The 12,627-nt window shown below is 35.1% G+C and overlaps 1 protein-coding gene across 2 annotated transcripts in view; it reads left to right on the top strand.

The window, feature by feature from the left end:
* The window catches only part of DHX15 (DEAH-box helicase 15), a 49,261-nt gene that overhangs the window by 25,875 nt on the left and 10,759 nt on the right, over positions 1-12,627 (top strand). For both annotated transcript variants that reach the window (XM_075499856.1, XM_075499857.1), the window contains exons 6-11: positions 1,559-1,726; positions 5,833-5,919; positions 7,548-7,697; positions 7,862-7,970; positions 9,138-9,329; positions 12,389-12,511. In XM_075499856.1, coding sequence (XP_075355971.1) covers positions 1,559-1,726; positions 5,833-5,919; positions 7,548-7,697; positions 7,862-7,970; positions 9,138-9,329; positions 12,389-12,511 — 829 coding nt within the window. The remainder of the gene's footprint in view (positions 1-1,558; positions 1,727-5,832; positions 5,920-7,547; positions 7,698-7,861; positions 7,971-9,137; positions 9,330-12,388; positions 12,512-12,627) is intronic.

Here is a 12,627-nt window from a genome sequence, read left to right as displayed (position 1 = left end):
TGGCAGAACACCAGATACTGACATCTGTGTAAAGACGTTAGTTCTCTGTTAGTAAACCAGTAGGGGGCATTCCAGCTCAGTTTCTTGTCTGCCTCTCACATTTTATCAAGGGTGTGTTGGATTTGTTGGCAAAGTGCACCTTTGTCTGAAAGATCTTTTTTTTTTTTTAAATATCTGCAGTTCATTCAATTGGCAAGATAATGCCAGAAAGCATTAGGCTTACTATTAAAGGGCTCTTTAACATCAAAGAGGAAGAGCTTTCATTTTGCCATGCTTACATTAATTATATATGTTGATCAATACAGAACATGAGTATTGTATTGTCTGTGCTTCTTTAAAACATAGTCAATACAGTTGTGCTGAAAACTTACAAGTCTCTTTAAGAACAAATGAAAAAGACCCAGATTTGTTCCAGGATCTATCTTAATTTATGGTTCCTAAAAAGGCTGCTTTTGCTTTTCTAATTACAGTTTAAAGCAGTAATTTTACAGTTAACCTGTTCTGTATATGTGCTTGAGGGTCTTAAGCATCACTTCAGCTTCAGGCTGGTGAATTATTTGTGATAAGGGAGGTCTGGCCTCTTCTTGGAGTATGTTGTAGCCATTTTTTGCTTTTGCCTGTTGTTGCTTCTTGTCATGACAAGCTCATTCTCCCATCAGCTAGAACATCAACAGTTCGTAGGTGTGCCTCTTAGTTATACCAGTGGAGGCTCTGTTGTAATTTTTAAGTTGAAGTTAATGAATTGTGTTATTAAATGACCTAAATTTGTGTGCTTTAATTTTCATTAAGTCTTGTCATAACTATAGGTCACCTAGCTGACTTAAATGTAGTTGTTTTAAAATGAGGTGGAATTATAAATGATTGGGCTGTGGTGAACTTCTTTGTATGGTAAACTAGTCAGAAAATAGGCTAGCAAATACTGTAGAAGATACTAAGGTAAAAAAGGCATGCAAAATCTTTCTCATCTTCAGAGTATTTCACTGACTTTTCTTAAACTTAAATGGGATTTCAGTTAATTTTAAAGTAAGATCTGAAACACTGGATTGGTTTGGTTTTGAGCATCCATGTTTATACTGTAAAGGTGTTTGTTCTCATTAGGTACAATGAAGCAAATCTTCCATATAATTGCATTAGTGATACGTGACATTAAAGCTTAATTGGCTTATTTTAAATATCTTGCACATCAATTTCTCTTAGATTGTGAAAATTGAAAAGGTCATGAGTGCAGTTTAATATTCCAGGGTGAGAGATTTCAATTTTAGTACAATTTGTAGGGAATTAATTAGGAAACATGACTAAAAGAAAAAGGATGTTGAATGCAAATTAGACTGTTCATTAGAGTATAGAAGCTGAAGCATCTTGAAGTATTGTGGAAATTCGATTGCAAAGTCAGTAAGCACCTTGATTTTTTTTTAAATTATTTTTATTTTTTAAAGCAGAAGTTATTGTAGTTGTTCTTCAGGCTGTAGACTTAATATAATCGTCATAAGGTGCTCTAAAATAAAATGCGCTGCCTTTTTCATGGAGTTCTCTTTTAACCAATATTTTTGTATTGCAGGAGATTGATGAAGCCTGCAAGAGGATAAAACGTGAAATTGATGATTTAGGCCCTGAAGTTGGTGACATCAAAATCATTCCACTGTATTCCACCCTTCCTCCGCAGCAACAGCAAAGGATTTTTGAACCTCCCCCACCAAAAAAGCAAAATGGGGCAATAGGAAGAAAGGTAAATAGTATGCTGTTTTAGTATGCTGTTCAGTAATTAGCTACTCGGTTGTGTGGGCAATTAAATATGAGTTTCAACTGTCTTAAGTGTATTTGGACAGCAACAAGTAGAAGGTTTTTTTGATGAAGCCTTAATAATCCAATATTTTATCACATTAAAATTTTTAGATAACTTGGAGTTTGTTTCTCAGTGCAATTAAAAATTCTGACTTCCATTTATAAGGCCGGAATGTTCTAGTAACGATTTGACTGGCATTCATTTAAGTTTCTTAGGAGAAGTACGGTAAATCAGATTAAATACTGAATTTGACAACCACATGATTTACGTGGAGGGATGGGATTTTTTTTCCCCTCAGTAATTGAGACATGCTTTATTTGTCTCTTCAAGGGACGTTATCAGGTAGGTTTTGTCTGTTTCTCAAGGTTTATGAGAAGGTGCAAGTTAAAACAAGTATGTTGAAGTTAGAGGTTCATGTGTTCTGTAGTAGTAAGCAAGGAATTGAGGTTCTTTCATTGGGCAAAATGGATTGAGAAACTGAAAAACTTGAAATAGCACTAGTGAATGTTCTTCATAAAATTAATAGTTCAGTTCCTGAATGCTCACATAAACCACATTAGAAACTATGTGGTTATTTCTCTAAAACTGAACACTTGGAAGGAGTCTTAATAGTGCTTCCTCAAGTTAAACTAATGCTATATGAAACTGTAGCGATCACAAAGTTAAGATTTTTGAAGGTCAAAGCTGAATCATACTATCTGCTCTAGGCAGGGTTTGTTCCTTGATTATTTGCTTTTTTGTGCAGTACAATGCATGTAGAATACTAGTGACAACTTTCTAGTGTTCTGGAAGAATAAATCACTTAATAAATTTAGTGAAATGATCCGCTCTTTCCTATTGAAGTTGATTGCAGAAAGCATTCAATCTGAAATCATGAAACTAATGCTGCAACAAGATTGTATTAGCAAATGACTTAAATGAATGAAATTGCTTTTCAGTGATGAACAAGTGATAGCTGTGTATTTCATTAAATTTTCATTCATGATTAAAACTGCACTTCAAAATAGGCAGTTTCTGGTTTTCTTGATAAGAGGATAACAGATGCAGTGTGTAGCTTTCATTATGTTGAACTGACAAAGCTAGTACCCGTGTCTTAAGAGGAAGACACTCTCTGTGTAGCACCTGTTTTACTATGAGAAAAATTGCCATGCTGGAAAGATATCAACTGTAGGCAAAAGGAGGCACAAAATACATAAGCAACAGATTCAGACCTATAAAGTCATTATGGTTGGTTGGTTGTTGGTGTGTGTATGGTGTTTGTGGGGTGGCTTTGGGTGTGGTGGGTTTTTGTGTGTGTGGGGGTCTTCTTTTTTTTTGAGACCACTTTTCCTCTTTGCCTGCTTTGGCTGAAATGTTCTGGCTTCCATGTCTTGTTTTTTATCTCCATAACAAATCTAGCAATGAGTGAAAGTGTGACTTTGTGTATTGTAGACTTGTTTAAATGTTGTTTTAGTTTCAGTTAGTCTTGGTGATCAAGACATGTGAAGTAGGACCATGTGTTGCTGGGCCTCCACTATCTTAGAAAATGTCTGCTTTCACACAGTCTCCTGTGGGAGTTGAACCTAGTTTTTAGAACTGCTGAGGAGAGAGAGGTAGCAGGAGATCTGAATCATTTCAAAGGCTCTAATGTTCATAAAAACTAAGTGAAGTGGTTTCAGTATCTGAATAAGTATCTCCTGAGCTTTAACTTTGTGAAAGAAAAGTAAGATGCTGGAAGTTGTGCAGCATCTTGCAGGAGTAGTGATGGTAACAGCTAGTACTGATATAGCTCCATAACTTAGCACTGTTTTTGTCCTCTTAGATGTGCTAGGCAAGAACATCTATTATTGCAAGAAATCTTAAGATTAAAGATAAAAAAATGCATTTACTAGGTACAGTTAGAGTATTTCCATTTATACTGTGGAGGAAGGTGACTTAACAACAAGCCTTTCTACTCCTCTGTCCTATCTTATCCCTACTTTCCAAACTGCGTTCTATTTTCTGTTTCAGGAGTCTTAAGTATTACTAGTTAATACATATGCAATATTGATTTTTTTTTTACATAGATAATATGCATATTTTAATATTCAAAGTAACTTGTTTAAATTAATCTCTCAAACTCTTTGTATCGAACTGTTAATCTGATATTTAAAAACATTTTTAATGTAACCATTTCAGTAATTGCCAAACTGCAGTTAAAGCTAATGAGGTACAATTTATTATTTTATGTAGTTTAGCGCTAATTTCATTTGTTTGATTTCCAAGTAACTTTATACTTTGATTTAGGCTTGAAAGATGTGGTATAATTTACTCAAGGTTTTTCTTAAATTTCTTGTGTTTTTACATTTGTTAATTAAATAATGTGACATTAACAAATGAGATCTGTACATACAACAGAATGCACTGTGTAAATAACTTTTTTTCCTTCTACCTTTGAAAAAGTTCTGTATCTTTCCAGTACAAGTTAAGTAAATTCAAGTACAAGTTAAATTGCTGGACCATTGTGGACTAAGCATACTAACAGTATTGAGTTATTAGTATTGAAGTGTCCTAATAGAAACTGGTGATTAAAAGCAGGACCAAAACCTTTTGATGCGGCTCTGTAATTGGTATTTGAAGATTCTGGGTATGGATGCTTCTATAGGTTAGTAGATCTGGAAAAAACAGAGACTTTATGTAAAAAGTACACTCTGTAACAGCAAGCAAGTTGAATGTGGATTGACTAGCCTTTTAACATGGGAGTGCTAGTTTAATTTGAATATTTAATGACTTGCAAATTTTGGGGGAAAATGTATTGCCCTTCTGTGTGCATTTTGCATTCATGTTTGTGGCTTTTATCTCTAATCTGTGCAGTTAGCTGTGAATGAAAGGTGTATGGTTTTTTGTTTGTTTGAGGAGTCTTAAGTAGCACATCGTTTCAGGGTGGAACACCATCATTTCAAATTAATTTCAAAGTTTTTTCTGTCAAAGTATTACTTTCAATATATAGTAGTATTTAGGCAAGCTTAGACCTTAAGTCTACTTAAGAAGAGAGAAGCTGAGAGTAATAAGTAGTTGACTGACAAAGTGATCAGGCAGGAGGAAGAGAAATCAGTAGGATTATCAATCTAGTCCAGCCACTGGCTTCATTGTAATTCTGAACAAATTGTTAGGGGTGTCTCAAATTCTAATGCTAAACTGAAAACAATGATGACGGAATGCTCTGAAATTAAGAGGTGAAAGGTAAGTAGTTTTGATGAAGTGCTGAACAGGTTTTGGGTCTTTTCTGAGGCAGCTGATTAAACTTGCTAATAACACGGGATTTAATGTGGTCACTGTTGGGGTGAGAGCTAATGATATCTATAGACTATTGCAGCACATCTCTGGACATAAAATTTGAATGATGGCAAATCAAGCCTCAGAACTTGGATATCACCTTTGCTTTAATTTTTGCATGAGACTTAACCTTCAGAAAGTTTATAGAAATTTAAGAATGTAACCTTAAAAATATGTAAAGATGTTTGAATATCTGGTAATTTAAAAAAAACAAAGTTGAAATTAAATATATATTGTTCAGGATTTTAGCTGGAATGTATTGGTAACTGCTTTATTCCAAACAAAGTAAAAGAACATACTGTGCTGGTACAGTTATATAACCTTTGATTCAATATTATTTAGCCAGTTTGCCCTGTTTAGCCTTTAAAAAAAAAAGTTTAAAAGCTGAAATAAACAGATGATGTTAAAGGCATCCAGTGTAAGTTGTCATTTTGGACCAGAGATGTGAGAAAAATTTGGAATAGTGGTTTTGCAAGTAAAATATTTGCTCTTCTGTTTCTTTTTCTCAAAACTAACATTTGTTACATTGTTAATAGGACATAAGGGAGCAGAAACAGTGGACAAAAATTGCTCTGATTTCAACAGAAGTTCATCTGATTGATTTCAGATCATTGTGTAAAAGTGTTGGAGCACAGCTCTGGTAGTTATTGATGAAGTGAAGGAAAGTTTGCTGAAAATTTTTGGTTCAGAGACAGAGTCGGAGCTCTTCATCTTCAGGATGACGTAGTTACATTTACTATTTTATTTTTCAACAGGTGGTTGTGTCCACTAATATTGCTGAGACATCATTAACAATAGATGGTGTTGTGTTTGTGATTGATCCTGGCTTTGCAAAACAGAAGGTAAATACTACTTCATTTTCTCTTCATAATAGGAAAGATACTGGAATCTGGTTTGCTCGGGTAACTCTTCCCTTTGTAAACACTGATAGGTCTTTTCCCAATTGAAATCTTGACCTTGGTGGTTGGGGTTTTTTTGTTTTGTGTTGTTTTGTGTTTTGTTTTGGGTGTGGTGTTTTTTTAACTCATGGTAGGATTGCACTTAGTCTGCAAACTTTAGGTATCTAGAGCAGTCTAAAACAGTGCAGTGCAGAAGAATTTTATTTTCAGAAAATTGAAATGTGAGGATTTTGAGTTAGGCCTGGAATATGAATTTCCTAGATACTTCAGGAAGGGTGATTTTGTACTGTGTGTCTATGCCTGAGAATGCTCAAGTAAAACCAAGAAATTGTATGAAAGTAAATAAAAATGGTGCTAGAAGCCACCTCTTCTTTTAAGTCATGTTAGCGTAGAAAACTCCAGTGCTGAAATGAGAAATGATATCTAAGGTAGTACTGTTTCTTGTCAGTATTTATCATGTGCTGTTGCAGCCCTGAATGTTGTCATTGAGCTTTGTATTGTGCTTCTTGGAACATCATGGGATGTTCGGAGGAACTGAAGTAGCTTGCCTACAGTCAACCCAATAACTAAAGAAAAAATAAAATACAAATCTCTTAATCTTAATTTAGTTTTTTCAGTAACTATAACTGTCTCTGTAACTTGGTTTCTTGGACTTTTCCTTTAATACTTACACACATTGTCAGCCTTTTAAACTTTTGCAAAATGAGAGATCCAGCAGAATGTGAGTACAGTCAATGCATCTTCATACACAAGTTTCAATCACAGTCTAGGCTGAGGTTTTTTCACAAGTAGTTCTTACACTGGAAGAATACGTTCTGTAATAAGAAATAAAGTTTTTGTACATGTGTTATACCTGTTCGCACCAGGAGGGTGTTAAAAGATGGACCAAAGAACATCTTCAACTGAAACTACTATCTGACTACTGCTTTTTTTTCCAGTATATTCTTTTCCATGAGCCCTAACGAGTTGGCAGGGCTGCTGTTTATGTATGAGTGCAATGGAAATTTTACAGTAAATTCCAGCATACACTTTGTACTGTGACAGTCTGCATGTACCCTTGAACTACAGTCTTGCTTTGTTATTGGTCTGATTTGTACAGTTGCATTCAACCTTAATGTTAGACTTTTCTGACCTCTAGAACATGATTATTCAACCTTATAATTGTATCAAGACAACTTTTTTCATGGAATTATTTGAGCATCAAGAGTGTGTTTAGCACTGTATAGAACAAATTGGACACATTCCTTCTGCTGTGAAAATCTTATCTAAAAATACACACATTTAAGGAGGACAGGGAGCCTGGCAGGAGTTGTGGTTAACAAATGAATAAAAAGTAAATGCTGTTCTCTAGGCAGTTGTATTTGAAGCTTTCTGTCACTGATCCAAAGGCTTTTGTAGCCAATCTTTTTTCTCCTTTCAGATACATACAACTTGTGATTTCCTAGTCAGAAGCTGTGTTTGAAAATACGTTTAAAACAGCCTTTATTTTATTTTTAGATGGTTGTCTTATCCACGAGCAGTGTTAATTCTTTTCCTTCTTTCCTGCCTGCTCTGATTCCACTTTCAAATAGGTATACAATCCTCGTATCAGAGTGGAGTCTCTCTTGGTGACTGCGATTAGCAAAGCTTCTGCTCAGCAGCGAGCTGGCCGTGCTGGTCGTACTAGACCAGGCAAGTGCTTCAGGCTTTATACAGAGAAGGCTTACAAAACTGAAATGCAGGTAAGATTACTTTTTTTTTTAGATTGCATATATAAGAACATCTGATCAATACATGTAGTCGAGTGCCGTGCTACCAAACAAAATCAGAATTTGAATGCTTGTGTAGTTTAAAGTGTTAGGAAGAACAAGTGTTCTGAATTGTCTTTTTTCCCTCCTCCTCCCAGGACAACACATACCCTGAAATTTTGAGGTCTAACTTAGGATCTGTAGTATTGCAGCTCAAGAAGCTTGGTATAGATGATTTGGTGCACTTTGATTTTATGGATCCTCCAGGTATCTATTTCTATTTTATCTTGCCTACTGTAAGTGCTATGTTTTGACTTCTGAAATCTTTATTTTGGTGAATATTTTCTATAATAACAACATATGGAATAAATTCTTTTATGTTTTTTCACTGTTTTTATTGTAATCCATAAGGAATGTCTTGTTTATCCTGAAATTTAGTGCTCTGTGTCTTATCAAAGCAAGCTTTTTATGTTTCTGTCTGCATAACGGCTTTTAATGGAACCAAGGAATCTACTGAATGCCCCTTACCTGCTGAGTATAAGACAAAATTATGGGCATTAGAAAATCTATTACTTGATGAGGTTTTTTAGTTATCGCCTTGATTACATGTTCTAATTGTGCATCAGTTAACAACTGTATGTAAATAAAATTGGCTAGCATTTTTAAAGCTGAATACAGTTTTGGCTCAAACTATAAAGTTAATGTGCATCTCCCTTCTAACAGTGTTAAATGTTCATATATATTTTAAAAATAACTGGGTTATTGCTAATTAAAAACGTAGATCAGCCATATATAAATACATCAAAGTTGGTTGGTTTTTTCCCCTAAAATAAAAATATAATTTATAATCTGTAAGCTTTTAAACAGCTCTACACAACAGTTGCATTTTTTTTGTGCTATGCATCATGTATGGTAGCTTAGTAGGAAGGCTTTTGGATTTCCTTCTGTTTTTCTTTGTGGGTGTAATATACACTCGCTATGAGGAATGCAGGATTAAGAGAACACTCTTACAGGCTCAGATTTGTGAAAGACTATAGATATCTGAAGCTGACATGGCTGAGGTTTTAGGACTGTATTTTGTATGGAACAAGGGAAAACACATCAGTGCGTTGGGGGGTGAAGTGGTATTACTATCATACTGAATATTTCACAATGCCACTGCTGTCTGAATTTTGAAAAACAGTAATCTTCAAATATTCAAAGCTTTAGATCCAGTTAAGAGCTATTCTAGGTAAGTTCCCTCCCCCCGCGCCCTCGCCCCCAATTCATTCATGTCTGGATGTATATAACTGAATTTGGTAACAATTTTGTGTTTGGAAGTCACTTGAATGGAGAATGAAAAATAAGATGGCTTATAATAGTCTGTACGTCCTCATTTTTGCTTATTCAGAGCAGTTTGATTAATGTGCCTACCTACATATTTTTTTCTTTCAGCTCCTGAAACTCTGATGAGAGCCTTAGAGCTTTTGAATTATCTGGCTGCTTTAAATGATGATGGAGACTTGACTGAGTTGGGATCCATGATGGCTGAATTTCCATTGGACCCACAACTGGCTAAAATGGTTATTGCAAGTTGTGACTACAACTGTTCTAATGAGGTCCTATCTATTACTGCCATGTTGTCAGGTAATAGCAGGGAAAGAGATACTAAACAAAATGCACATCTTCAGTTTGGGGAAAATTTGAGTTTTCCACATCAAAACCATAAACAATATAAATATATTTCTAATAAAATTAGAACTGTTTTTTAAAACTTCATATAGGGGTTTAATCAATCATTATGTGTTTATGTAGAGACCTTGAAGCTAAGGAATAGTAATGTTAAGAAATTAACATGCATAAAATGGTCAAACACTTTGCTCCTAACTTTAGTTAAAAGTGTATATATTTGAAAAAAATCATGCTAGTGGAATGGAATTTTCTTTTTAGGCTCATAGTCAGGACTAGAAATGTCAGCTCAACTACTCTGTTTTTAAGGCAGTGAAATCTATTTTGTATTGTGCATTCTTCTGCACTTTGATAAATCCCAGTATTTCCAAAAGGATTACAGTAATTTATATTAAACCATAAGCTTGTACAGGAAATGTTGATACATTTTTGTTTTTTAGTCATTAAGTGGCAAAGCTGAAGAACAGTCATTACTTTTAAAGGGAAGAAAGAAACTTCGGGGGAGGATATATATTTGTAACAATTGTGTGCACAGCTGTACTTCGCTGCTGCATTATGTGAATAGCACTGCATCAGAGCAGAGCTGCTTGTCGAGAGAGCTTGATGAGAGAAAAATGTTATCAAGCAAGCCTTGTATTTCATTTCCCAGTAATGTAGAAGTGACTTTGTTTTATAGTTAGTCGTCATAGGACAAGCAGCAAGATTTAGTCTGTTATGAAAATGGGGATGTTCTTATGGATAACTACTCTTTTGTCTTTTGAGTGTGCTATTTCACCAGACTCTTCACAGTGCACGTGTACTGGTTACATGCTTAACTTGGTTGAATAGAGGGGAAAAAAAAAAAAAAAAAAAAATGTTTTGGCTAAGTATAAAATCTATTGCTTCGGTTTAGTCTTACAGTATGTTTATATGAAAGTTTTTAAGAACAAGCTAAAATGTTTGTTGCAGAGTTATGATTGTTCAGACTCAGAGCAGATGGGCAGGGCAGAATTGTAATTTTTTTTTTTTTTTATTAAATGGTAGGTTTAATTGCGGAGGTGGTGGTAGGTTGGTGCCTGTCTTTCTCTTCCCTTCTCCCCTCTCCCTCCAATCTCTACTGCAGAACAGTGTCTAGTATTTTTGTCTGTGGTCTTAAACTGATTTGTCTTGCTTCTTTTTATATTTACCTTTTTGTAGGCCATGATGCTTTTTTTTAAACTTATTTATCAGAACATTAATTGTGCCTTAAAACAAAAAGTATTGAACCTGGTTAATGTATGGGTTGTAACTAAAATTCTGCTTAAAAAAAAAAAAAAAAAAAACACCAAAACCATAGTCCTAGTATTGGTGAGGACTATTTTCCAAAGTAAACACTTTTTTTAAACCAGCAGCATGACTGTATGTCGTGGTGCCTTAAGTCCACATAAAGATTGTCAGGCTCTGTGTAGCAATCCATGTATTAATAGTTTGGACTGAAGGGAAAACTAGATACCAGAATAGAGCAGAAAATAGCATTGAATAATTGAGCAGATTAAATGATTGTACTTCATTTTATAAGAGCTGTGGTGTCTTGCTGTGGGGTAGAAAGTGCTATTGCTTATTCAAAACAGTGAGTTAAGCCAGTGATAGAATCATTTGGAATTTGCTTTTATTAGTCTGAGTTTGAAATTAAAACACACTTTGTATTATCTCGGTTTTCAAATGCAGGACCCCAAATACAAAGTGTTTATTTTGCACCTGCATTTCCATTTTCTTTAATGCATTGGTCTTTTTGATTTGTTACCATGTGATTCACTGTTGCAGTGTGTATTTTTTTTCTCAAGTTCCATCCAATATTCAGCTCAACATACTTTTTCAAATATGTGTTTTGGGGCTTTTATGGGAATTTAAGAATAAAATAAAGTAAAACCACGTAACACCCCACAAAAAGGCCCTCATCTGTTAGGGACAGATGAGATTCAAAGAGGTGTTCTCATGAGATTGGTGGGCTTCAGTTATGAGAAGGCTAATGTAGTCCCAAGCAGCTGGAGAAAGATAAGGAATTTGTAGCATCTTACTTAGCATTAATTTTATTGAAATTTTACCTCTTAAAAATTACATCTACTTAAAACCAAACTGATTATTTTTTCTCCTGTAGATCTCTCTAAAGTGAAGATCGCTTATAACTACTTTCAACATTTTGTGAATTAATATCAGTACTACAAACCTATAAGAATGTTGACAGACCATTAAGTTGGCTGCAATACTATTTGTGGTCTTTGGTAGTCTGTATTTGGAAAGGGAATGATAAAACACGATTTTTGGATTCAAGTCAGACTGAGTCAGATTTATGTAAGAGACTATAATGATAGAGAAAGCTCATCACATTGTGATTTTTAAAAAATTTTTTTATTTCAAGTAGTGCCAAAGGACGGTTTAACCTTCCACCACTACCGCTACCATCACAACCTTTAGAGTTATTAATACCTGTATTCACATGTTTCTGTATACCAGTGCTGATAACAATACCATCTGGGGAAGAGGACTTGACTTTACTAGTGTATTCTGTCTAGTAGCAGACTTGTGATAAAACTCATGCTTGTTTAGACTGTGCTAGTGCGGTACAGTTTCAGAACTACCGTCTTCACTCTGTCCATAGAGTCTTTCTGAGAAAGCAAATTTGCAATTAAAGTGTTTTGTTACACAGGGTACTAGCTCCTGGTAGAGCTATCAGCACTGGGTCTTGAACTAAGATCTGTTTAGCCTTCCAGTATACATAGGCAATCTTGATGGCCTTCAGACTAGAGATTTTGATGCCTACATATAGTTCTATTAAAATAATCAGGTACTCTGTAGCTTTGAAACCCTCTTGTCTTACAGATGTGGTTAGGTGTTGATGTACCAAATCAAGGTAGTAAACAGTCCAAGATGCAGTTGGAGGCCATCCTGCCCTGCCCTATGCTCTGTGAACTGACCTAGCTAGGCCTTGTTCCTCTATCTGTGAATGCGTGACTCATCGATATGGGCGTTTGTGTTGGGCCCATACCAACCTTGTTTAGTCCCACAGTGTTTTGTTCGCCCCACGGAAGCAAAGAAAGCAGCAGATGAAGCCAAGATGAGGTTTGCCCACATAGATGGAGATCATTTGACGTTGCTGAATGTCTACCATGCTTTCAAACAAAGTAAGTGTGCACTTGTTTTAGCAAAATTATTTGTAATTCTTTGTGCTGCCAGCTTTCATTCCTGGGTTCCAAGGAGAGTCGAAAGGTTTGGGCTTGTTTATTGAGCCATTCTATTG

This window comes from Mycteria americana, chromosome 4, assembly GCF_035582795.1.
Source record: "Mycteria americana isolate JAX WOST 10 ecotype Jacksonville Zoo and Gardens chromosome 4, USCA_MyAme_1.0, whole genome shotgun sequence".
NCBI classification, from domain to species: domain Eukaryota; kingdom Metazoa; phylum Chordata; class Aves; order Ciconiiformes; family Ciconiidae; genus Mycteria; species Mycteria americana.
Note: the sequence above shows the minus strand (reverse complement) of the source record. Positions and strands in the feature narration are given on the sequence as shown.